We start from the raw sequence: 27,241 nt of genomic DNA, 5'->3' as shown, positions 1-27,241 counted from the left end.
AACAAAATGTTAAACTCAATACCATTCTTAGCTTGCTATTAAGATTAGTTCTAATTCATGTTTAATTTGCTACTAATATATTTCTTTAATTTTAGCAATGTATTATATGTGAGAATGTTTCATTTTATTACATTTTACTCATGTTGTATTTTATATATGTAATATGCTGTTTCTATATGGGCTAAAGGTTTGTATATTTTTAACCAAAGCACAATAAACAAAAAACTAAACAAAGGAAAAGTGAAGTTTTACATTGTACATTTTAAAACGATCATGTGTATACCACACCTAATTAACAAATTGTTATAAACCAAATGGAAGTATTAAAACACATTTTAATGTGCTGCTTTTACGACTTGAAAATCATCATTAATGTTAATTTCAATTCTTGCAACCTGAAAATATATGCAACCACAGTCAGGCATCACATTTAATATTAATCGAAGTATACAGCATATATCACAGCCAATGCAATCAATGAAGACGTTTTCAAAAGGGTGGAAGCCCAGTTTCCTTTCTCTGCATCCCACAGCCATCTGCTGGACACCTGTTGAAGATATATATATGAATTATTGATCAAATGACCCATAAATCCCAGCTGTCAAAAATTATACGTTTTGGCAAAGAAAGAAAATGACATTACAAATGGTATATATCGGGGTGGGTTTTTGATAAGAGCCCCATTCACGCAGGTGCTGAAATACTGATAGCAGCGGTTATGCTTTGGCATGGATTGCCTGGCAATAACTGAAGAGCCTTGTCACTTGTTTCTAATGTATGACAGTGATTTATTACACACTTAAAGCCAATCCAACACGTGTTTTGACCCAAAATGGATCTTTTTCCAGGCGTGTGTTGTGTGTGAGAATGTCGTTGGTGGAGCTCTTAAGTAAGGGCTCTGGTTTGATAACCTGATAGGCCTGGGGGGCTCCATCACTAAGATGAGCAGTGTGAGAAACCTGAAGGTGTCTCCCTATCTAGTCCCTGGGGATCAGTCACCGAGGTGGCCAGGTCATGACCATCACTATTGGATCCAGTTCCTTGGGGGGGGGGCACCATTGAGGGAGGATCACCTGGAGGGTCCTCTGGGAGTGGGACACTGACAGGTGAGATGCGGTATCCCCCTTCCTTTTACACCTTTTCCCCATCCTCTCACGAAGGACATTCCAAACCACTGCCCCCCCCCCCCCTTTCTAACTCTAACACTTTCGCACAACACAAAGGACAATGGACTAACACCAGAGCCATTTACCTGACATATCCCAATACCAGGGTCAGGCAAAGTCAGGCAATTGATCAGAATCACACACACCTGACGGCCCTTTCCTTCCCCACAGGGATAAAAGGTGGAGCCACAGAGGGCTGTTTGCGGGGAGAAGAGTGGGAGGAAGCGGAGGAAGAGTTAGAAACCTTTAGTATCTGTTTATGTCAAACCCCTTCCAAGTTCAAATATGAAAAGGCTTGGCTAAATGGGAAACATGTACTGGCCCTAATTGACTCTGGTAGTAAACAGACCGCTATACGGGCCCATTTAGTTACCACACAAAACCTAGATCACGCGGCCCTGGTCCGAGTGACTTGGGTACATGGAGACAACGAGGTATACCCACAAATTCCAGTGAGCATTGACATCAGGGATGAATTCTGTGAAATACCATCAGCCATCATTCTAGGGCTCCCTGAGGAAGTTATGCTGGGATGAGATTTTCCCATCTTCTCTACACTCTTACAAGAGCCTCCACCTCTGTTTCGGGATTTTCTACCCCAGAGATCTTGGCAGGAAACCTGCATGTCCCCAAACTTGCTTGTATGGGACTGGGGAAATCTAGAACCTGCAGAATCCAAAATAATCCCTGACACCCAATTCATGATACAACCACTATCCCTCTATCTATGAAACCCAAACAGTGGAATATGCAAGAGTGCATGGCCATCTCTCATCCCTGTTCTCTGTCCAGTCCTAACCATAGAAGACCTGACCAAAGAACAGGCATATCCACCTTGCATAGGGGAAGGATATGTAAGAAATCTGAAGGTGTCTCCCTGTCTAAACCTCGAGAATCTGTCATCCAGGTGGCCAGGACACAACCATCGCTATTGGATCCAGTTCCTGGGGGTGAACCAATGAGGGAGGATCACCTGGATGGGGGGTCCTCGGGTAGTGTTAGTGGGACACTGATGGGTGAAACACGGTATTATCCTTCCTGTAACAACATTTCACCATCCTCTCACCTAGGACATTGCAAACCACTGCTCCCCACCTTTTCTAACTCTAGAGCTTTTGTACAACAGAAAGGACAACGGACTAACACCAAAGCCGTCTACCTGACATGTCCCAATACCAGGGTCAGGCAAAGTCAGGCAATTGATCAGAATCACGCACACGTGACATCCCTTTCCTTTCCCCACAGTGAGAAAAGGTGGAACCAGAGAGCACAGTACGAGCAAGGCGAGCACAGCAGACAGCTACCACACAGCAGTTCAAGAGAGGAGAAAGGCGGCAGGAATTGAGGTGGGGGTGAGGAGAGAAGTGACCTTGCCCTTTTTGTCCCAGACCCGCAGAGCCTTCGTGGAAGAGAGCCCAAGACCACGAACAATAGCGCAAATGCCCTGCAGCAGATGTCAACGGTACACAAGGCAAACCTATGCCGATAAGCAGTATCGACAGAAGCTCCTGTGCCCGTGGTACCGGCTTTAACTCCAGAATGGCAACAGCCAAGCGGTTGATCACAGCCGTTGTGTTGAGTGAGAATTGCAAAGTGGCAAGTTTTGAACCAAAGCTGATGAACTTTGAATGAACTGTTAAAAGTGTGAAGGGGAGACCAGCTGCAGATGGAAAGCGGCACCACGTGTGTGCTAATTCAAGATACTCTGGTCAAGCCCCATATGAGAGAAACTACAAGTACCAGAAGGCTGTAGGAGGGCCAGCGAAATAGGTCAAAGTGGTCATACAGAGGGTCAAGCAAAATCCCAGTACAATTGAAAGACTCTGATCTACAAGCACTGTGAAAGAAAGGGAAGTGAATCCCAACAATATTGGACAATTGTGAATGTGAAGTAAAGAGGGGTCTGAGCCCGATTGAGGGAGATCCAGGGGTGAAGCCATCCCCCAAACAAAAGACATTGAGAAATTGAGGGAGAAAAAATAGTGCAAAAGGCAAGAGAGGTCCGAGTCTGGCCGAGGGAGATCCAGGAGTGAAGCCTTCCCCCAAGAATATAAAGAGAAGAGGGGTCTGAGCCCGACCGAGGGAGATCGAGGGGTGAAGCTGTCGCCCAAAGTTGATTGATAAAGGAACTTTGATATATTTTGGAATATGATATGTGAAGTGTCAGCGGCCCAGAAGACAGGGACCCAGGGGCGAAATCCTCACTCTACCTGACACTGTGATAAACAATTGAGACGGGCCAGCGCCCAGAAGACGGTGACCCAGGGGTGATCCCGTCACCCAGTGAACATTGGAAACCTGCTTTCATTTGGTTAAAGGAACATTTGGTTTTGGTATTTGAAACCAGAGATGCCCTCGAAAGAGGGAAAACACAGCTATCCGGGGTCTTGATATCATTAAAGAACTTTCTAGCGATTTGTGTCCAGAAGAGGGGAATCCCGGCGTGAAAGTCATCACCCAAAGCCCATGGAAAAGAGACAGTGTATTTGTTTTGTCAGTTGAATGCAGCGGGTCCTCGAAGGCAAGGGACTTTCAAGAAAACGAGACTTAGCCATCGATGGTCCTGAGAGCTGCCATTAGAACTGGCGTCTCTTGCTGGAGAAGCCAGAGACAGTACTGTACTCCAAGCTCCCCTCTTACCCTGTGTCCAAAACGTGGGGAAGGAAGACCCAGGCTACCACATCCTGATAAATTATTTTGAGAACACTTCTTTCTTTTCTGGAGACCCATCCCACACCCCTTTTTGAATTAGTTGTGAGGCTTGGCAATAGGTTTCTTAGTATAGGCCCTTTTTATTTTGACACAACGCCACTAGGGCTGCTTTATTTTTCATTTGATGGTCGACGCTTGCTCCCATCTTAGATATAGGTTTTCATTAGGTGTTTTTCCAACCTGCATACAGCATTAATTGTTCAATAAACACCCTTGAACTGTGATCAAGTGTCTGTCTTACTTGTTGTCACCATGAGTTCCTCACAGCGCAAGTGCAAAGCATGCTTTTGCCTGTTTGGTGGAGGGTTCGGGGGGACTGCATCATAAAAGTGATACACAGTTGGAATCCTGGCATATATTATGGGAACGTCAGCATAAACTTAATATACATTGTCAATGTTGACATATATAGTGTGTACTTTTCATGAAATTTAGTTAGTGACAATACTGGTATGCATTTTTGTGTCGTTACTTCAAAGTGATTCACGGTATGAATGCCAACATATATCTTGGGTGACAAAAGGGTTGAAAGAAATATGCAATGCCAATGCTTCCAATGTATTGCTGTATCTTTATGAATGTGATATACAGTAGAAATTCTGGCATTGTCAGAGCTGTTTTCTGAAAATGATTTACTATGGCAATGATAGTATATATTATAAGCTCAACATCATCCACGTGATTTACAGTAGGAATTCTGGCATATATTGTGGGTGCAGTGTCACAAACATGGTATACAGTGGCAATGCTGTGAGTGTAACTTTATGAAAGTCACTTACAGTGGCATGTATTGAAGACACAGGTCTCATGAACATGCTAAATGCTCCTGTGTGCTTCTGAGGGCCTTGCACCTATTTGTGTTTTTCCATGCGCTACCCCAAGAAGCCAATTGTACATTGCATGGCTTTTCCAACTTATTTTATGTCTGAATCGGCCCCACACTCAGGGCACTCCCCCACTGCGCCATGCTCAGATATGTCTCTCATGAGCATGGCTTAGAGATTGGCAAACGGCAGATGACTTCTAGTTTCTAGCTGATAGGAATGTCTTCCTTCAGTACGTGGGATTGCATACTGATCCCATAAACTGAAAGTCTGCTATTTTGGTTTCACTGTTAACATTGTGCATGCCACGGTTTCAGTGGCTCCAGATTCATCCTTGGTTGAAATGTGCAGTACAATCTCTGAACTTCCGACTGTAGACAAATCTTCCTTTGGTCTTTGAATGTGACAACCTGCAGTTTCTTCCTGCTGCCAAGCACTCCTGTCAAACAATTCCTGGGTATTCAGAGGTCTGCAACGTTCTGTGGACTGCAGACGCAGAGTGGTCTGCACATAATCCAGATTTGAGTAAACATTCCTACAATTAACCATGGTTTCTCGGTATTGGGGTCCTGCTAACCGTTCTAACCTCCTCTTGGGCTGGCTCCCCTAATCTTAAACGATGCGGTCATTGACTGGGGCATTTTGTCATCTATGTAGCATTCTACAAATGGGGATGGGGAGACCCGGGGGATCACTCACATTTCTCCTGCAGGCCTTGCGTCACAAAGCAGATGGTGGCATCTAGCCCTCATGGGCTCCGTAGCCTCATTCCCCTATGTCAGGTATGGGACTTTATCACAGGTCAACTGATTGTCTCTGCCCGGGGGCGTGGCTTGGAAGCCATGTGAAAGGACGTGCATGTGCGGGAGCTCCCGCTGATCCGTACATAATCCGACTGATACCGCGCAAGGACCGCTGTGATTTGGCAGAAAGTGGGAAGTGAACATGAAGTCCGGCTGCACGCGAGGACACATTTTTACACGGGTTCGTGGTGCGCACGTGTACTTAAGAGCCGAATGAAGCACTGGAGGCGAGATCACGACTGACGACAAAATGGCCGCCGCCGCTTGACGAGGGGACAAAGGAGCGGTGGATTGGGACCACAGCATATGTGCGCCCTCTCAGCGGAACAAAGGGGGCAGCGCGACCTAGCCCATCTGGGGGGAGCGCTGTACAACAGCGGTGCCCGAGGCTGTGGGGCGAGCTGGGACTCTCAACTGAGTCGTGGTGTATGGGCACGGTGCCTCCCTGGGCTGGACCGGAGCGCTGCCAGAAGGACGCTACTGGAGATATGTCGAACAAACCTCTGAGGGCGAAGAATAAGCAGGCTACGCTCGACGAATACGCCAAGACGTCGCCCGGCCTGGAAGATGCCAGGAGCAAGGATAAAGCTCAGACCAAAGAGATGGCCGCCGGGGGTGCGAACCAGGAGGTCCTCGCTGCGATCGCGGACCTGAAGGCAACGTGGGAGACCAAGCTCCAACTTGCTGTGGTCGAATTGAAAACTGCTTTGGAACTACAGGTCGGGGCGGTGCAGGAGGACGTGAACCTCCTGAGGCAGGATGTACGAGCCCTTGCTGAGCGCACGGAAACTCTGGAAAAGGAGATGGGCCCTACTGTGGTGGACTGCACTGCATATAAGAGCGATATCCATGCCCTGGTGCAGCGGGTGGGTAACTTGGAAAGTAGGGCCGAAGAGGCGGAAAGACGCGCTCGGAGAAATAACGTTCGCATCGTGGGCCTGCCGGAGGGGGCTGAAGGCCAGAACCCCACGGAGTTTATTGAGAACTTGCTGCTGCAGGAGATCATTGGGGGAGCCCTGTCGCAGGGGTTTGCGGTGGAGAGGGCGCATAGGGCCTTGAACAGAAGAACAGAAGACCACCGCCGGGGAACCCACCTAGGCCTGTGATCGCCAAGATCCTTAACTATCGGGATCGGGAAAGGATCCTTGAGCACTTTCGTAAGGGGGGCACCATACAGCGAGGAGAGGCGACCATTACTGCTTACCCCGATTACACCCTGCAAGTGCAGCGTAGTCGCATGAACTTTGGGGCGGTCAAGAGGCGATTGCGGGCAGCGGGGTACAAGTATATGTTGCTCTATCCGGCCAGATTGAAGATGTTCTTTAAGACTAAGACACTGTTTTTTGACACTCCGGAGGAGGCCATGGAATGGCTCGATGCACAAAATTGTCCTCAAGAGCCAGATGAGCGGATGGCGGATGGAACGGGAAGAGATAAGTGACGCTGCGAGCCTGGTTGGGCGATGAATATTGGGACTGGAATATAGTTGGTGGGACTCTGTTATGGTAGTGTATGCGTTAGGACTTCGAAACATGGTCCATGTGTGCGGATACAGAATTGTGGGAGGGGAGCCTCCGGGGACTGTTCTTTGTACCCCAGTTTGAGTTTAGGTTAGTCACGGTGTGTGGGGTGACACCCTGTCGGGTTCTCTACTTGGGTTCCGAGAGAACCGAACACAGGGATGCCTGAGATCCAGGGATGGAGCTGGGCAGTTGGTTGGGTTAGGGGGGTGGGGAGGGTCAGTTTTTATATGAGCCTGGGAGAGAAACTGGGGATGGGGGCCCTTGCGGTAGGGGGGAGGCGAGTGGACCTGGGAAAGGGATGGGAGCTACTGATGCATCATGGGGGACCTTAGGATACTAACGTGGAACGTTAGAGGGCTTAACAGCTACCTTAAGCGTAACAAGGTCATGTTGTACCTAAAAAGACAAAAGATAGATATCGCCTTGTTACAGGAGACACATCTGACACGGGATAAACTGGAACTGGTGGGGAGAAAGTGGAGAGGGACTGTAGTTGGATCCACATATTCTGCCTATGCTAGAGGTGTGCTGATTTGGGTTGCACCTCATGTCCCGTTTAAGCTACTTGGGGAGGTTGTGGAGTCTGATGGGAAGGGGGCTTGTGGAAAATAAAGTAGTGTGCGTCATAAATACCTATGCCCCCAACCGTGACACGGCAACATACTTTAGGACACTGACCACTAGACTGGGTGAGGGGATGGGGGGTCCTGTGATTTGGGGAGGGGACTTTAATTGTGTACTAGACCCCAAGGAGGACAGGTCAGATGACAGGGTGGACAGGCCCAGCCTGGCGGCTAGGGTACTGCAGGCGCTGCTGGTAGACCTAGGCCTGGCAGACGTGTGGAGGACGAGACACCCTGGCGTGAGGCAATATTCGCATTACTCGGCCCCGCACCAGTTACACACAAGGCTAGATTACTTTTTCGCCACTCCGGACGTTGTCGCGGAGTGTGACCAGATAGACTACAGGGCGAGAGTCCTTTCGGACCACTCGCCCCTGGTCATGCGTTGGCAGCTTTGTCCTCCACGTGCGCGAATTCCAACATGGCGCCTTAGGGCGGAAGCGCTCAGGGATCCAGTCTTCAGAGAGGAAGTGAGGGAGGAGATAGTTGCTTACTTTGAAGCGAACACAGGCAGCGTCAAGTCGGCTGGTACTTTGTGGGAGGCCTTTAAGGTTGTAATGAGGGGGGTTGCCATTGTTAAATCCAAAGGATTAATGGGAGGAGTCCTGGCAGATCTGCGGAGGGCCGAGACTGAGTTGGAGAGAGAGCTGGGGGAGGGGGAGACGGACATGGAGGAGGTCATTAATTTGCAACAGAGGTGCGCAGAACATTGGGACAGGCTTTGTAATCTGAATTACAGGAAGTATATTGAGAGGTTGCATGCCGGGGGAGACAAGACGGGCAGGCTTCTTGCTTGGCTGTATAAGAGCGAGACCCCAAGATCCCCGATCCGATCAGTTATCACTGAAAAGGGAGTGGAGCAGGACACCCAGGAAGGGGTGAATGGAGCATTCGCAGAATATTATCAGACATTATATGAGGATCGAGAGGGGGGAAGCCGGGAAGAGATAGAGGTAGTACTTGAAGACATAGGCCTGCCCAAGATAAGTGACGAAGAGCGAGAGGAGATGGATGCTCCGATCACTCTGGAGGAGCTGCAGGAGATTGTGCGGCAGCTACCCACTTGTAAGGCCTCAGGTGCAGATGGGTTCCCCAGTGAATTTTATAAAGCGTATGGGGAGGAGATGCTCCCGCCCATGCTGGAGATGTTTAATGAAGCGTTCGAGGTGGGGCGGCTGCCGGAATCACTCAGGGAGGCGATTATAGTACCGCTCCCCAAACCCAATAAACCGGGGCATGATTGTAGCTCCTACCGGCCCCTGTCGATGCTGAACCAGGACAGCAAGATCCTGACAGCGGTCCTGGCGGCCAGAATGCGGAGGGTAATAGGCAAGCTGATCCATCCTGACCAGACGGGCTATGTCCCGAACAGGAATATCACTCACAATCACAGGCGCCTTCACAGGGTGGTGGAATGGGGGGGCAGTGAGGACAGCGAAATGGCAATAGTGGCGCTGGACGCGGTTAATGCGTTCGACTCCGTCCGATGGCCATGGCTGCTGGCGGCTTTGGGGCGGTTCGGACTGGGACCATGCTACATGAGGTGTGCCGAGTTATTATATAGTGCGCCTCTGGCTAGGGTCCGTACGGGTGCAGTAGTGTCAGATAGATGGCAGTTAGGCAGAGGTACCAGGCAGGGATGTCCTTGGTCCCCAATGTTGTACATACTGGCCCTCGAACCCTTAGCAGTTTACCTCCGGCAGCAGTATGATCCGGTGGGCATAGAGGTGGGAGGAGAGTGCCATCTTATATCCCTGTATGCAGACGATATGCTGTTATACCTGAAACATCCAGAAGAGAATTTGCAGTATATCTTGGAGGTATTGGAGAGGTACGCCTGGTTGTCCGGCATAGCGGTTAACCCTCAGAAATCCGTATTATTCCCGTTGGGCAGTTATGTGGGGATACCGGCGGAGAGGTTGCCGGTGCTGCGGATTCCGTGGGCAACGAGCTCCTTCCGGTACTTGGGCATTGACGTGTATCACACGACCGAGGAAGAACACAAGTATAACACTGAACTAGCTGTGGGAAAGATTGAGAGGTGCATGAGGTTCTGGGAAAGATTGCCTTTAGCTATGATGGGTCGCAGAGCTATGCTCAAAATGGTGGTGCTGCCCAGACTCCTGCATTACTTTAATAACATCCCGTACATGATACCTAGGAAGTTTTTCGCCAGGTTACATAGCATGTGTAGGAATTTCCTGTGGCACGGCACGCGCAACAGGGTCGCATTATGGAAATTGCAGAACTCTTACGAGAAAGGTGGCGTGAAGCTGCCGAACTTTGAGGCCTATTATATTGCGGCGCAACTGCAATATGTGGCCAGGTGGCTTTCAGATGAAGAGACCCCCGAACATAGGCTGCTAGGGAAAGACTGTTCCCCCTTCTATCTGCGGGAGGTGATTTGGGTGACTGGCTCATGGATGAGAGAGCGTCCTAAGATGCTAGCCCTTGGCAGGAATATATGGCGGCGTGCCTGTCGGATGATGGGTGACCCCTTGCCGTGTATGCCGCAGTTCCCTCTGATCGCCCTGGCAAAGGTGGATGGGCAGCTGAGAACTATTATCCGGACGTATTGGGAGTCAGTGGGATTGATCACTATGGGCGACATCTGGCAGGATGGGACCCTGATGGAGTTCGATGAACTGGAGGCAGGGTCTGGACTACACAGGGGTCAATATGTAACATATCATAGGGTGGTCCGGGAGGTCCGGAGCACGTGGCCCGAAACTACTTTGGCCGATGAACCGGATGCCACGCTGGAGACGATGTATGACGTATCAGAGGGTGGACACGAGGTCTCTAGGTTGTACGAGATGTTGATGACAAAGGTTGGGAAGGATTTGGGGCACCTTAGACTGGAGTGGGAAGCGAAGATGGGGGCCCCGATGTCGGATGGGATGTGGGAGCGCGCCCTGGGGTACCACAAAAAGGTATCGAGGAACGCCAGGTTCAAGCAGATACAGCTCTATATTACGCACAGGGCATATATGACCCCCCTTAGAATTTCCAAATTCCTAGGTAGTGGGCGCCAGGCGTGCCCCAAGTGTAACGAAGAGAATGCGGACATGATACACATGTTCTGGGCGTGCCCAGTTATTGCAACTTACTGGGGTGAAGTGGCGCGGAGGCTGTCCGGGAGGGGTATTACACTTACGGTGGATTCGGCTTGGGCTTGTCTGCTGGGAGGGTATCCCAGGGCGCGTAACCTTCGACATGTTGAGAAACTTAAAGATCTGGCCTATGTGCTTGTCAAACGTAGGATAGCCATGGAGTGGAAGAAATGTCACAAGCCGCGATTGGAGGTCTGGTGGCGGGATCTCCAAAAATGGGCGGATGCCGAAACGACAGCGTGGCAAGATGGCAGTATGGCAGGGGATGGGGAAGAAATAGGCTCTCTCACGGCATGGAAGTTGTTGTTAGCTGAGCTGTTTGGTGCGGGATCAGCCTCGGCTGGGCTTGAGAGCGATGAGGCCCCACCGCATGGAACGGACACTGAGGGCGGACACTCTACAGGCTCATAGGGGGGAGGGACGGGGATTGCAGTGCCTTACTTTTTGTTTGTTTGGTTTTGTTGTTTGAAGTGTTTATTTATGTTTTGTTGTAATGTTGTTTGGTTGAGATAAAATAAAAATATATTTAAAAAAAAAAACAAAAAACTGATTGTCTCTGGGTTTGGGTTGCATCTTGAATAAAGTTGTCACTCGTCCAAAACATGATGTTTGGATGACTGATGAGGTAATTACCTGATTTCTTACTGGAAATCATCATGACTTTGTACCATGGTCTCCCTCGCCACAGTCTGTTTGCTTACACCTGACCACTGTATGGTCACATAACATATGTAATGTATTCTTGCTTGGCAACATATAGGAAGTCCCAGTGATTCTGAGGTCTGTCCCAGCTGGAAGAATGGATGAGTTTACACAAAAAAGAAAAGAACAAAATAAATTGCTTAGGGGAAGCAAGTAAATAAGTGTGTCTCTGGGTGATGCCTCAACTGAAAGAGTAAGGTTAGAGAAGAGGAAGACCATCACTCAGAGTAATTAATATTACTGACTAATAACCAGGGCACCTCTCTTCACTAAGACCTATTGAATGCTGCTTCAGATTCACTGTGCTTAAAGAAGATGTATGTGAATGCTTTAGCAGCACAAGCCTTTGCTCTCTGCTACCTGGTCACTTTGTCTTGCTAAGGGCTGCCCATTGATGAAATGAAATCATAATTTAAGATGGTGGTAGTCTGAAGGCCCTATAGAGACTATGCAGGGTGCAGGGGGAAACACTTAGAAGTGCAGTGGGTGAGATTGGCTGACTGGGCTCAATCCAACAAACTTCAAACTCCATGGAAAGAATTGGTGAGCCTAAAGACTGGCATTCCACTAGCAACCCGAGAGAGACAGTGAGAGAGTGTGTGAATGAGACTGAGAGAGAGGGAGATGTACGAGCTGTGGCAGTAGTGTGAAAATGGTTGCCTAACAAAGACCCTCAAGGCGAGAGGGGGAAAATGCAAATCCACCAGCAAGCAGAGGATAGCACAAATTGAAATCATCCATATATAGAGTGAATAACTTAAACTATAGTGTAAAGGGCACTACTCCCCCTTGCTAAATGAGTACTTTGTAAGTTAAAGTCAGGAAACCCCTGGGTACTGGGCGTACTACTAGAGACATTTTTGTATCAGAACAACTTCTTATAGCTTTTGTTATAGATTGGGGTGGACTTGTATAAAATAGATTTTGGGATTTTTGTGGGGGTAAAGGATTGTGTAGTTTGTGCTGAAGAATAGGGTTAGCCTGAAAGCTAAGAGACTTGATAAACCTAGGTTGGAAACTTTTTTGGGCATTAGATTAGGGCATCCCCACAGGAGGCGGGGAGCAGAAACTTGTTAGTACTAGGTTTTTTCATTTGTGTTACGAACAAGATCATCTTCACATGGGAGGGGAACTGTGATGCTGGAAATGCATTGGAGGAACAGGGCCTCCATGTCCTGGTCCTGTAGTCCTTTTATCATGTGTGTTCTGTGCTATTTCCTGCACAGGAGTCCATGCGGAACACCTGGCAGTGCAGCTCTTCCTCTTTTTGGTTGTGGTGAACAAACCCTTGAGATACCCTTATGGCACCCATGGGTGTGTACCCCTAGTGTATGTTTTTGGGCACCTGTGTGTAGCCCACAGAGCAGGGTATGGGCTGGTGGCAGCACCATGCTGAATTTGACAGGTGCTCTGAGTATCCTCCATTTCGGGATACCCAGGCCCTGCCATTGGAATCAGTTGATTCCTGATAGAAGACAAGATGGCCCCTGTGGCCTCTTGCTTTCCTATTGCCTGTTACCTTGTTTTCCCAAAGTCCTGGGAAGCCCTGACTCTGACTGGCTGTTGGGTGGAAATTCCATATATGGTATTGTAGGGAAGTCCAGGCCAGACTGGCTGGAGCCTTCCCAATGACTGTATGTTGTGGGTATGCCCGTGGGGTGGAACCTGGGTGAATGGAGTGTGTGACGAATACGCATTTCATGTTATGGGTGTCTAGTTTCTGGTGTTTGACATAATGACTGAGACAGCCCTGCCCGGAACTGGTATGAATGCAGTGTGGAGTGCTGAATGGCTGGGTGCTTGTCCTAATCCACATTTCTTGTTGTGAGTGTCTGGATGGAGAAGAATGGCCTGAATGCACTGTGAGTCTGATTGGCTGCCTGCCTGCATGAATGCCCTTCTGAATGATTGGTTGCCTGAGTGTGATGCAGCAGAGTGAATGCCGACCGGAGAGGGGGACTGCCAAGGAATCTGAAGCGAAGTGACTGGACATTGAAGTCTATCGCCGTCGACGACCATCATCGCCGACAGGAGCCGCAACGCTCCATTGCGTAAGACATTTGAATCAAGGACTCCCTTGCTCATCACCGTCGACTGCTTTGTCCCGCCAGAGAAAGTCAAGGTCACTGACGAACCGAGAAGAATCCACCAATGAAGATCCGGAATGCAGCGGTGGTCGAGTTCCGATCGCCGACGCTAGCTGCCGCCGACCCTACGCCCTTGCTGGGCCTACGTTCTTCATTGACTCTTTGTGGCAAAAAACTATCGTTGTTGAGGTGCACCGCATGCCTCATCTTCACAGGACCTCCACGATCAATCGTCGAAAAACACCGCACGGACCGAAGCTGCTGCCTCAACGCCATTGTTCACCGTTTCTTTGAGGAACCTCGGCGATCTGTGGCTCCGGCCTTAAAGGGAGTTCACTCAAGAAGCATCAGTCGATGACACATCGTCGAACTCTGCTAAACCAGGTACATTGAGGTAGTAGAACATTGGTAGAAGGAAATAAGACTCTGCTAAGCAATATATGGACTGGGCTTTTCAATACATCTTTTATTTACAAGTTGCCCAGGTGGGGGGATCCTCACACACAGAACTGTGTCTAGGTAAACGGGGCCAGTATTCTGCCAATTGTCTAACCAACTTATTTTCCTCCTCAAGTCTATTGATGGTTCACATTATTGATTGATTTGTATGTCATTTGAAACTGTCTACAGTTCATGCATTTAATGGAATCTAAGAAGTAATCGTGGTACCACATAAAGACTGTATATATTTATCATTATAGAATTGCCGGAGCACAAAGTGTGTTATTGTATGTGTACATAATCAAAGCCGTATTTATATAAAGAACTGTGATATCACTAACATAGTGTATGGTCATTCCTTTGTGGGTGCTTGGGGACTACACTGTACTTAAGAACCAGCCTGCATCATCTCCTGAGAGCTTAAGCCTTGATTAGTCGTCAATTGCTACCCTATAGAGAGTCTTGGCTGGGGTGCTCTGTGCTTCTACTCTGCCATATAGAGGGCAGGAGTACAGAAAACCCCCCTCTAGCCTTTACAGGAACCACCTACCAAACCCCACTTTTATATTTCCCTTGCCTGTGCACGTTTTTCTAAGCCATTATTTTTAGACATAAGCCCTAGGCCTTCTTTCTTTCTGCTTTTTCACTGTGACCCTGTTTTATAAAATCCTTAATAAATCTAACTAACAACACTGATGATCTGATTCTTGTGTTTCACTTCTCGGCATTCTACAATGGGCACTCACTGAGAAAAGAATGGAATTGAATTTGAGGGAAAAAGCTAAAATAGATGTGACAAGGTCAGTAGAATTACTTTGTCTATAGGGGATGGGGACCCTATGAGCCCTGGGTGGGAGGCCTCCCAGGGTGGAAGCCAAATCCATTCCTTCACCACAGGGGGAAGGTGGCAGTTGGGAGGGCCTCAGTTCTGGAATCCCTCCCTAAATACCTCCATGTGTTTGGGCAATATCATTGTGGATTACCCCATATATCTTCATAAACATGCTGGCCAGTTTCTTACTTTGGCATATAAATGTGGTTGTCAGACTCCTACTCACTATTAATAAAGATGCCAGCAATGCGCGAAACAATAGTTACGCCAATGTCAAATTCATTACTAGCTATAGTAGCGAGAGCCATCAGTTATACAAAATTGTCAACAGACACTGGCATCTTTTCAATGGATTAAACAGTAACCTTTGTGCTGAGAGGAGGAGGTGCTCCGACTGCTACACACCTGCTACCACCTTAAAACTCCTTTATAAGACAAAGCCCGGCAGTCCAGCAGTCTTGCTGGTTTTACTGGCCACTGACGATTTACCATTTTTGCCATTCAGCCATGGTCACATGGTAAATACTGTATTTATTGTCCCGTCATGGTTTTCATGCCTATACCCCAACGCAATACCCAGGCTGCCCTGTCGATTTCCACCCTACCTGCTTTGTTCGCCGCTCCTGTTGTCCTTGGAGGTTGTCCTTGGTGGCTGTCTCCTGCTGAAGGTGCATGAATGCTGCTGAAGGAGGTCCGTCGTGATTCCCACTTCTCCGCTTTCTGAACGTGGTGCATGTGGTGTGTGTTAATTTTGGCTGAATTGATGATGGAGGAAAGTATGCGCTGCAGTCTGAAGCATTACCTCCACTTCCACTATTCCTCGTCCCAGCACTTATCAGTGAGGTGCCCCGCCTCCACACAGGAACTCTCTTTCTGCTTCTAAGTTCCTCAAGCCCCGCCCTCTCCACCTTCCACCACCGGGCATAACAGCCCGCCTTCCCCAAGACCCAACAGTTTGTTCGTTCCTGCCTTTGGGCAGGTACTCTGCTTTCTTCTGTCCCCCCCTTTGCATTGCCAGTGATTTGGGGGGGGGGGGGGTTGTTGTCTTCCCGCTGACTCGAGGGTCCCTTGCAGAGGGACCTGCTCAGTTTCGCAGGAGTTGTCCAAGGAGCGGGGGGAGGGTCCCTGCTGAGCATGCCCTCCCTGTTGAGTACAGGCGAGGTGCTCAGTACCCCCTACTGCCGCAGCCAGGGATGCTGGTCGAGGTCCTCCCGCCCCGGTCGTGGGCGGGGTCTGTAGGGCTTTGCAGAGCGGCTCGCCCTCTGGGTCTGCAGGGCCCGGGGTAGTCCTCACCCCGGGCGGAGGTAAGCGGGAGCAGAGGGCGTGCTCTGTGTGGCTTGATTGTGTGCACCTCGCCTCCTGGGCTCAGTTTGTTGTTGCCTAGCGACCTGTCTCTTTCCCAATGTGGCCGATATATTTGCTGCAGGAGCTTTGGTTTTCTGTTGCCTCCTTCTCTGTGGCTTCTCCTCTCTGCTTGCGAGCCTCAGCTTCTGGTTGTTGGTGCTGATGCCATGGAGAAGCACTCCTCCAAGTCTCGCCATGCGGAGCCTCGCTCTCCTTTGCCTTCCTATTCCTCTTCATCCTGCTCCCCCTCCCAAGAGGAAGAGGGGTGTAGGGTGCCAGAGGACCGGCTCCTTCATGTTTTTTGAAGAGCCCTACAGGAGGAGGCGATTCAGACGCATCGTGGCAGGGGTTTGTCCCCTTCCTCTTCCTCTTGCTCGGACGCCTCTTCCTGCAGCCTGGGTGATTCCAAGAGCCTGCCCGATTTCAAGGGCAAGTACCTGGACAAGGAGGCCACGGCGGATTTTCTTCTTCAGGTGTCCCATTACATGGGGTTTCTGGATTCTGTGCCCCTGTCTACTCTGGCTGGTGCGGTTCAGCCCCCTCCACCCCAGTTTAAGCGCACTCTCAAAAAGAGTCTCCTGCTTCTCTCTGAAATGAAGACTGAGATTTTGAGGGAATGGGTTGATAAGGACATGTCAGCGGTTCCCAGGTTCCTTACCAAGCTGTATCCCTTTCAGGGGGAGATGGCCCTGCTGCAGGTGGTTCTGGTGGATGTTATCATTCCCAGTCTGGTGGGACGGTCGTCCTTGGCCTCGGACGATTCACTTCGGGACCCTACGGATCATAAAGTCTACTGCCATGAAAATTCCGTTTGAAGGACGGATGCTTTTTGGGGATTCCCTGGAGGACAAGGTCCATAAGGTTTTCAAGGCAGACAAACATGCTAGCCAGCTCCGTAGGAAGTCCTCCCCTACTCGCAGGGGTTTTGCCGGTCCGGTTGCCCCTGCCCAGTGGGCTCACCCCTGCCCCAGGGGTTGGGCTTGGCCTGTGTCTGGGCAGAAGTGGCGCTTAGGTCCGGTCTCCCCCCCCCTCACCAGCAGAAGTCCTGACGCCGGGCCTGTCGGGGGCCGCCTGACGTCCTCCCTTTGGAAGCAATGGTCCCGGCTGTCGGGGGATGCCTGGGTCAATCGTCTGGTGAGATGGGGCTACAAGTTGGACTTGGTCTCCCCTCCTGTCCGTCTAGTCGAGACACCCCTGCCCAGGTGCCCTGTCAAGAGGTTGGATCTTCACTCCAAGAGGGTCCTTCGGCGGGTGCCTTGATCGGAGAGGGACCTGGGGGTTTACTCCATTGTCTTCCTGGCGCCCAAACCTTCGGGGTCCTTCCGTCTGATAAGAGACCTCAAACTCTTGAACAGGCACATTCTGATTCAGAAATTCAAAATGAGTGTTTTCCGTGGGTCATTCCTCTGGTGAAGAACTCAGATTTCCTGGTTTCCCTGGATCTTCAGGACTCCTATCTGCACATTCCTATTTTGTCTAGACATCAGACGTTTTTCAGGTTTGCGGTGGGCAATGATAATTTCCAGTTTCGGACCTTGCCCTTCGTTCTGAAGTTGGCTCCTCGGGTTTTCACCAAGGTTCTGGGGCCGATCGTCGCTGCTCTGCACCTATGGGGGATTCAGATGTTCCCGTACCTTGACAACTGGATCCTGAAGGCTCGGTCAAGAGTTCTTCTACTGCAACACCTGGAGTCTACTTGTGCTTTGCTGGACTCGCTGGGGTTTCTCATCAACCAGAAAAAGTCTCATCTGCAGCCCTTGCAGGATCTTCAGTTCAGTGGGGTCAGGTTTTGGACTGCTGTGGGTGTGTTCTTCTTCCCCTTGTCAGAGCTCAGAGACTGCAGGACTGCCTGGTGCATCTTCTGGCTCGGGAGTCGGCCCAGGCCATGGACTTTCTTCAGGCTCAGGAGTACATGGCGGCGTGTGTCTTCCCTGTTCCCTGGTTGAGACTTTACCTGCGTCCCCTGTTGCTCCATATCCACAGGTTCTGGAAGGAGTCGTCTCTGGACTTTAAGGCAATCTGGGGTTGGTGGGGTTCCTGCTTTGTCCGTCCTCTCCGATCATTGTTACCACAGATGCCAGCTGGGTGGGGTGGGGGGCTGTAGCCCTGGGTCGGGAGCTGCAGGAGAAGTGGTTCCGGGGGGACGCAGCCAGGTCCTCCAACTGGAGGGAGTTTTTTGCGTCCTACAAGGCTCTGAGGTCCTTTTGCACGGTCTTGGTGGGGCAGACTGTTCTCCTCCACAGGGACAATACTGACACTTTGGTGTGTATCAACCGCCAGGGGAGCTCTTGGTCTCAGTCTTTGGGGTCTCTTGCTCTTCTCCTCTGTATTCAGGCAGAGTCTCATCTTCTGTCGCTGCCTGCTTGTCACATCAGGGGCCAGGACAATGTGGTGGCAGATCGCCTCAGCCGTGTGTTCCCCTCGGGGGAGTGGGTGCTGCAGGAGGGTGTCTTTCGGAGGGTCTGCAGGGTTCTGGGGACTTCTTTGGTGGATTTGTTTGCCTCTCCCCTGTCTGCGAAGGTCCCCTGGTTTTTCTCCCATTTCCCCTCTCAGGTGGTGTGGGGGGTGGTTGCTCGGACCTCCCCCACGGCCTACGGGGCTCCTGTACTTTTCTACCCCTCCCTCTCATTCAGAAGGTGTTGCTACGCATTCCGGGACTCTTGGGTGGTGCTGATGTTTGTTGATCCGCTTTGGCCTCGCAGATGCTGGTTTCCCCTTCTCCTTGACTTGGCTGTCTCCCCCATGTTGCCTCTCACTGGGAATCTGGATCTGGTGGTGGACCCCTTAGGGATGGAGGGTCCCAAGAACTTGGTCTGGGGGGCTTGGAAACTGAAAGAGTGTGCCTAGTTTCTGGGGGGCTCTCTGACAAGGTGGTTTCTCACATTCAGAGGGACCGGCGTCCTTCTACCTTGACGGCCTACGAGAGGCACTGGGGGCACTTCATGTCCTGGTGGTTCCTCCTCCTTGGGTTCTGGGGCTCCTGTCCTGCAGTTTCTTCAGGATGGGTTCAACTTCGGTCTCTCTGTCTAGTCCCTGAGGGCACGGTGGGCTGCGATTCGCACCTTTGAGGGTCCGGCTGTGGGTGGTCACTCATTGGTGGGTCACCTTCTCCAGAGTCTTTCTCTTGCTCTGCCTGTCCTTGTTTCTGGTTTGCCCTCCTGGGATCTCCCGCTGGTCCTCTATATGTCCACCCTCCCACAAATAATCCGCTCGCACAATATCCTGTGCTACAACTACGCCGACGACACCCAACTAATCCTAAAACTCCTTAATTCAAAACCCAACTGCAAACCCGACCTCGCTTCCTGCCTCCTTGACATTGATCACTGGATGACCACAAACCACCTCCTGTTAAACCCCTCCAAAACTGAAATCATGGTATGTGGCAACACCAAACTTCTTCCGCACCGCCTAACCTGGCCTTCTGTTATGGGCAATTCCCTGACAACCTCAACCTCAGTAAAAAACCTGGGATGCACTCTCGACTCTGACCTAACCCTCTCGCACCAAGTCAACAATGTCTCTAAGTTCTGCCACTACCACCTCAAAATTCTTAGGTGCATTTTTCCATACCTCACATTTCCCAACAGACTCTCTGCAGTCCAATCAATTGTAATGTCAAGACTGGACTATGCTAACCCCCTCTACCTCAGATCCATGCGTATCACCTGATTAAACTACAAAGAGCTGAAAATGCTGCAGCCAAACTGCTACTAGCACTTGGCCCAAGAGATCACACCTCCCCAGCTCTCAAAACTCTGCACTGGCTTCTGGTTGCCCGAAGGGTGACCTTCAAAACCTTATGCATCTCTCACCGAGCAATGCATAAAACCGGACCTCGATATCTTCAGGACAAACTAAAACCCTACTATCCACCACACACTCTAAGATTAAGCTCTGCCCGCCTCCTAGTGATACCAAAAACCAACTAAGTCAGGTTAGGTGGATCATCACTCTCAGCCCTGGCCCCCACACTGTGGAGCTCACTTCCACCCCATATCTGACTCACTGAAGACCTTGTGTCTTTCCGCAAATTACTGAAAACGTGGCTCTTCCCCTAAAAAATCGACTCTTAACACAAACAGTATAACAGCAACAATAAACAGTAGCCCTTGGTTGCTGTATAAAAAAGAACAATCCAGCATCGGAAAAATGGAAAACTAAAACTGCTAGTGTAAATTAAAACAGATAAACTGAATAGAACGAATGAAGTGGATGAAAGGAATGAAGTGGATGATAGAAATGATGTAGATGCAGTGGGTGAAATGGATGCAGTGGATGAAACGGATGCAGTGGATAAAACGGATGAAGAGTATGAATCAGATGAAGTGTATGGATCGGATGAAGTGGATGGATCGGATGAAGTGGATTGAACGGATGAAGTGGATGGAACGGATGAAGTGGGTGGATTGGAAGAAATGGATGGAACGGATGAAGTGGATAGAATGGATGAAGTGGATGGAATGGATGAAGTGGCTGGAACAAATGAAATGGATGGAAGGAAGAAGTAGATGCAGCGAATTAAGTGGTTGGAATGGATGGAGCAGATGAGGTGGATGCAACGGATGAAGTGGATGGAACGAACAGAGTGGATGGATCGGATGAAGCGGATGGGTCGGATGAAGCGGATGGAACGGTAGAAACTGATGGATTGGATGGAACGGATGAAGCGGATGAAACGGTAGAAGCGGATGAAACGGTTGAAGCGGATGAAACAGTTGAAGCGGAACAAGTGGATGGAACGGAACAAGTGGATGGAACGGAACAAGTGGATTGATCCGGAATGAAGTGAATGGAACGGAAGAAGTGAATGGAACCGAAGAAGTGAATAGAACAGAAGAAGTGGTTGGAACGGAAGAATTGGTTGGAACGGGAGAAATGGACAGAACAAAAGAATAATTGGATAGAGTTGGAGGAAGAAGGGATTAAAAGAAGTATCCTGAATAGATGAAATGTAACGAACAGATGTAATATAAAGTACGGACCAAGTAAACAAAACAGAAAAGTAGATCGAACACGTGGAAAGGATGGAGTAGACAGATAAAGTGGATAAAGGAATGAAATGGGTGGAAAAGGTGACTGAATTGAGCAGAGGGAGTAGATGGAACAGATGGAGTGGACAGAACAGATAGAGCGGATCGAACGCACAGAATGAATCAAACGGATAAAGTGAATTCAAAGGATGGAACGAAGAGCTAGTGGGAATAAGCCTACTTGTCAAAACAAAAGGATGAAGTGGATGGAACAGACAAATCAGATGGAACGGAGTAAACGCACTGGCTGGCAGAGCGAATGGAACAGACTAAACACGTAGAGTGGTTAGAATGAATGGAGTGGGTGGAACTGATGGAGCAGGTGGAACGGATGGAGTGCGTGGAGCGTATGGAGTGGGTAGAACGATTGAATGGATGGAACTGATTGAACGGATGGTAGATGTCGAACAGATAAACGGATGAGTGGATTGAACGGGTGAGACTACAGAGCAGATTAAATGAATGGAACAATTAGTAGCTTTAACAAATGGAACAGATCAAATAGACCGAACGGATGCAGTGGACAAAACAGATACAGTAGACAGTACAGATGGAGTTGATGAAACTAATGGAGTGGAGAGAATAGATGGAGTGGATCGATATGATGGAGTAGATGGAATAGATGAAGTGAATGGAACAGGTAGAGTGTATGGAACAGATGAAGGAGTGGATGGAACAGATGGAATAGATGGAGTTGAACAAAAAGCTGGAATGGATAGAACAGATAGAGCAGATGGAACGAACAGAGCGGATTGGAGTGGATGGAACAGATGGAGTAGATGAAGTAGATGGAACAGGTGAAGTGGATAGAACAAATGGAGTGGCTGGAAAGGATAGACCAGATGGAACAAATAGAGCAGATGGAACAAACCGAGTGGAGAGAACAGATGGAGTAGATAGAACAGATGGAGTGGATGGAACAGACGAATCAGATGGAATGGAGTAAACGCACTGGCTGGCAGAGCGAATGGAAAAGACTAAACACGTAGAGTGGTTATAATAAATGGAGTGGGTGGAACTGATGCAGGTGGAATGGATGGAGTGCGTGGAATGGATGGAGTGGGTAGAACGATTGAATGGATGGAACTGACTGAACGGATGGTAGATGTCGAACAGATAAACGGATGAGTGGATTGAACGGGTGAGACGACAGAGCAGATTGAACGAATGGAAAAATGAGTAGCTTTAACAAATGGAACAAATCAAATGGACCGAACTGATGCAGTGGACGAAACAGATAAAGTAGACAGTACAAAGGGAGTTGATGAAACAAATGGAGCAGATGAAACAGATGGAGTGGATCGATCTGATGGAGTAGATGGAATAAATGAAGTGAATGGAACAGGTAGAGTGTATGGACAGATGAAGGAGTGGATGGAACAGAAGGAGTGGATGGAACAGATGGAAAAGATGGAACTGATGCAGTTGAACGAAAAGCTGGAATGGATAGAACGGATGGAGCAGATGGAACGAACGGAGCGGATTGGAGTGGATGGAACAGATGGAGTAGGTAGATGAAGTAGATGGAACAGGTGAAGTGGATAGAACAGATGGAGTGGATGGAACAGATGGAGTGGAGGGAACGATTGGAGTGGATGGAACGGATAGAGTGGATGGAACGGATAGAGTGGATGGAACGGATGGAGTGAATGGAACGGAGGGAGTGGATAGAGTACTTCGCCTGGACCGCACAGCCAGTCCCATCACCCACGCCGAGACGGAGACCTTCTGAGGCTGTACTGACGAACACGACCCTGGCCAAACGTAAGAGCACGAGCATACGATGTTTAAAAATACCTGACTCTTTTACTTATCATTTACCACCCCATACCTGCTCAACACCTAGCCCCAGTCCACATTACGATATGCTGTGATCAAAAACTCAACCGTCTTGAACTTACGTGCGGCAACTTCTTTGAACTCGCCCATAAACTAACTTTTGCATGCTCATTTGAACTTCGCTGGCCTTTGCCTGCCCTGAGAACTGATCCACACAGTGTTTGCCCTGCACCCTGTACTACTGCCGTAACTATAGTTGCCTGCCGTCGTCGTAATCGATGTGTCCCTCTCTTTGTGCCCGCCCCACAATCTAGTGCATTATGCGCATTACACTCAAATTCAATAATGTATTGCCTGCCTACTCATGTTACTGTATCCTATTCAAACTGAAAAATATTAATTGAGACCTAGCCATTACCTGAGCCTGTCAATAGTCACCCCTGATACCAGCCATTACATGAGTAGTCATGCCTATTCCGTGCCCCACGCAGGACCACTGCATCTAGCCTATTGTTGTTTTATGTGTGACAATGGTACTTAGCCTAAATTGTGCCCCACCTAGGACTATTGCTTTTAGCCTGCTGGTATTCTACTGTTGACAACTGTATTTAGCCTAAACTGCGCCTCGCCTAATACAATTGCTTCTAGCTTGCTGGTGCTTTACTGTTCACAACTGTCTTTAGCCTAACTTGTGCAGACAAAGTGAGCCCAGCCTCGCCTCACCCCACTCTTAGCTATGATAGGTTGGATATTGTTCATCATGTTCCCCTTCTGCCTTGTCCAAGCAGACACCCCTTTTACTGGCAACCACTTCCTCACTCTCAGCAACGGGCTCACCAAATTGGCCTCCCCAAGACACCGCCCTATCCCTTGTCCCACCCCCTTCCTCCCGACCACACCTCCCTTCCCGTCCTTCTCCAATCTCACTCTCAGTCCCAAGGACCCCTGCGCAACCAATGAGGAACACCACTCGACCCCAACCCTCCCTAACGATCTACTCGCATTCCCCAAACTCAGGCAGCGGAAAAACACACCCCATCTCAGGATATGAGAGAACGTCCCGACTAAGAGCACGCACCAAATTCCCACACCACAACCCCATTACCAGGACCCAGCCACCTAGATCACCCAAACCTATGACCCCCAGAATAAACAACAATCTAACTCACTTTATAGCAACTAAAACCTCAAAAAAACACACAGAGCCCATTAGTCTACCAATTAAGAATGCACCCACAAAGGATACCTAGCCTCTCATTAGTGTCATGATGCCTACCCCCGGGCATCCGGATCGAGTCCATCAGCCCCGGGAGCAGGCATCCAGATACTCATTAAAACCCTGACAGCCCCGGCTGGGGGCTGTTTGGATTCAGTCCTGGTGCCTTAGGCACCAGGCTCATCATAGAATCAGTCCTGGCGCCATAGGCGCCAGGCTCATAGAGTTTACTTACCTTATGCAGGCCATGCTGCAAATGATTCCAAGCCAACGTGAGGCCTGGATGGGACTATTTTATTATAGGGACTATTTTTTACTCGGGTGTGGTTCTGGGGAACTTCTTACCTGGGACTACTTTGCAGGCTATTTAAACCACGCCCGAACAGCAGCTCATGCTTCGTGTTATTCTGCATCCAGCAGCGTAACGCTCACTGTGTCTGCAAGTCAGCATCCAGTCTTCGGCCACGCCCGCCTCGAATCCGGAGCTCCTAGACAAAAGGAAAAGAAAGGAGAAGAGGTTAGATCACGGACATTATTTGATTCCTTACCTGATTCTGGACCCAGCACATCTCCGAGCCTGGAAAGGAAATTATTTCAGCACGCGTCGCTTCGCCAGCAGCAGCACCGCGTTATACTCACCAGTCCACCGCATCTTTCAGCTCGGCGCTGCCTCCATCATTTTCTTTGTCGAAACCCAGCACCTGGGGGGAAAACAAAAGGAATAACAAGGTGATCCGAGAAAACCGACAAAGACAATCTCTTTGCCACCATAGGCTTACCTGCTTTACCACCGGAGGTATTATCCTTTAATTCGCAGCATCTTTCTATGCCGCACCTATAAAGGGAGAGAAAACAGCAAGTTAAACTCATGCAACTTTTACCGGACAGTGTTTGGTAACACAGACTCTTACCTGAACGCCATCAGCTCCAGGCAATATTCTTTTGGACCCAGCTGCAACCTAACGAGGGAATGGAACAAGAGTGAACATCGGACATATTGAACTCTTTGAACTTTATAGACACTGGAGTCAATATTCCTCCGTAACTCCTCCAGTACCTTCAAATCAGTGAAGTAACTGGTATCTACGCGCCCCTGCATGTCATGCAGGATGGAGAACTCATCATTTAAAAACATAAGGTGAGGTTACCAAGAGGCGATATCGGAGGTGATTAGTGGGGAGAACGAGAACAGTTGGGGGGAGGAGGCATCACTAAAGTCCACGGGTGGCTAAATCCCTTTCTCCACCTGCAGGAGAATACTTCTACGAGTCCAGCAGACAAGATTAGGCGGGCCAGTCCAGACTGTCATCTCTTCACTACGCATCACGTTGGTGGAGACCGCAGCTGTCCGGGTCCGATCGATGCCCCTGTGGGAACCAGGTGAGCGTAACAATTAGTCTCAAAAATGCACTTATCAACGCCCGCTCCCTAGGAGCCCATGCCATTGAAATTCATGACCTCATCATCGAACTTGACCTATACCTGTTAGTAATCACAGAAACCTGGCTATATCAAGCTTCAGGTCCTTTGCTAGCACCAGACTGCACTATTCTCAGATCAGATAGAACCACCACCCCAGGAGGCGGTGTTGCCAGCATAACAAAAAACACCATCAAATTAAGATCAAGCTCCATCGAAATAATCGCAGGATATGAACTACTACTCGCTAAACTAACTTTGAATGAAAATACCACAGTTAACATAGTGCTCATCTATAGAACCCCTAGCACAAACAGCCACCCAGAAACAGACATCCCACTAATACTGGCGCCCATCCTTAAACCCAAAACGAAATGCATCACCTCGAGTGAAGTACCTCATTGAAGTACCGCTTTACCCGCTCTGGCTCGCTGTCCTGCTGTTTGCTGCTCGTTTTCTGGCTCCCTTGAAGCTTTTTTTTGTGTGAAAAAGTACTTGCAACGCCCACACGTGGGCTGGCCTATTGTGGACTAACGCTTAAAAGCATGCTCGCCCGCGCACCCGCGCGCCCACCTCGAGCAAAGTACCTCGTTGAAGTATCGCTTTACCCGCTCTGGCTCGCTGTCCTGCTGTTTGCTGTTCGTTTTCTGGCTCCCTTGAAGCTTTTTTTTGTGTTAAAAAGTACTTGCAACGCCCACACGTGGGCTGGACTATTGTGGACTAACGCTTAAAAGCATGCTCACCCGCGCACCCGCACGCCCACCTTGAGCAAAGTACCTCGTTGAAGTATCGCTTTACCCACTCTGGCTTGCTGTCCTGCTGTTTGCTGTTCGTTTTCTGGCTCCCTTGAAGGTATAGAAGTCTCTTCATCTAAGCGCTGTTGAAACATCAAACTCTTCTGCGAGTGGAACTTAACATTTTTTTTTTCTTTCTTTTGTTGTGTTTGTTGTAGCTTTTTCTTTTTGTGAAAAGGTACATGCAACGCCCACACGTGGGCTGGACTATTGTGGACTAACACTTAAAAGCGTGCTCGCCCGCGCGCACCTCGAGCGAAGTACCTCGTTGAAGTACCGCTTTACCTGCTTCGCCTGGCATAGTGGGCGCCACGGGGCCTCGCTCGAGCTTTATTCTTATTCCCACTTTGGTCTGCTACTCGACAAAGGGAAAGAGGGGAACGGGGAAAAAAAAAAGGAAAGGGGAAAAGGAACCTTGGACTTAGTCTGTTCTACCATTTTCACTCACTTGCAGTCTCTTAAAGTAGGCATGCCGGACGACTCCGTAATTGCTGCCAACTTTGCTAAATCTGTGATGGCTAACTTTTGTTCGCTCCATAGGTTACACTCATTACCGCTTCCTCCATTGCAACCACCACGAAGAACTACAGGCTCAACGCCATTGTCAAACCATGATTTTAATATCACGGAACGTAACAACATCAGCGTGTCCTTTTCTCAACCTTTACCTTCAGCGCCTGGTATGTCTGATTCTTTCTCCCACATGGCGCACGTTCCCTGTCGTGCTGCTGGTCACCGTCAATGGTTCGCCGGTTCTCCACTAGCACTGATGCCACAACTTGTTTCTGACTCAACCTTGCTCACAGTTGACAGTCATCGCTCCAAAATGC

The 27,241-nt window shown here is 49.3% G+C and overlaps 1 protein-coding gene across 1 annotated transcript in view; it reads right to left on the bottom strand.

Moving 5' to 3' along the window:
• Window positions 1–315: 315 nt before the first annotated feature.
• DYNLT2 (dynein light chain Tctex-type 2) overlaps window positions 316–27,241 on the bottom strand; it is a 269,626-nt gene continuing 242,700 nt past the window's right edge. The window contains exon 4 of the mRNA XM_069607439.1: window positions 316–547. Coding sequence (XP_069463540.1) covers window positions 437–547 — 111 coding nt within the window. The 3' untranslated portion in view covers window positions 316–436. The remainder of the gene's footprint in view (window positions 548–27,241) is intronic.

This window comes from Ambystoma mexicanum, chromosome 4q, assembly GCF_040938575.1.
Source record: "Ambystoma mexicanum isolate Mex_15411 chromosome 4q, UKY_AmexF1_1, whole genome shotgun sequence".
Lineage (NCBI taxonomy): Eukaryota > Metazoa > Chordata > Amphibia > Caudata > Ambystomatidae > Ambystoma > Ambystoma mexicanum.
Note: the sequence above shows the minus strand (reverse complement) of the source record. Positions and strands in the feature narration are given on the sequence as shown.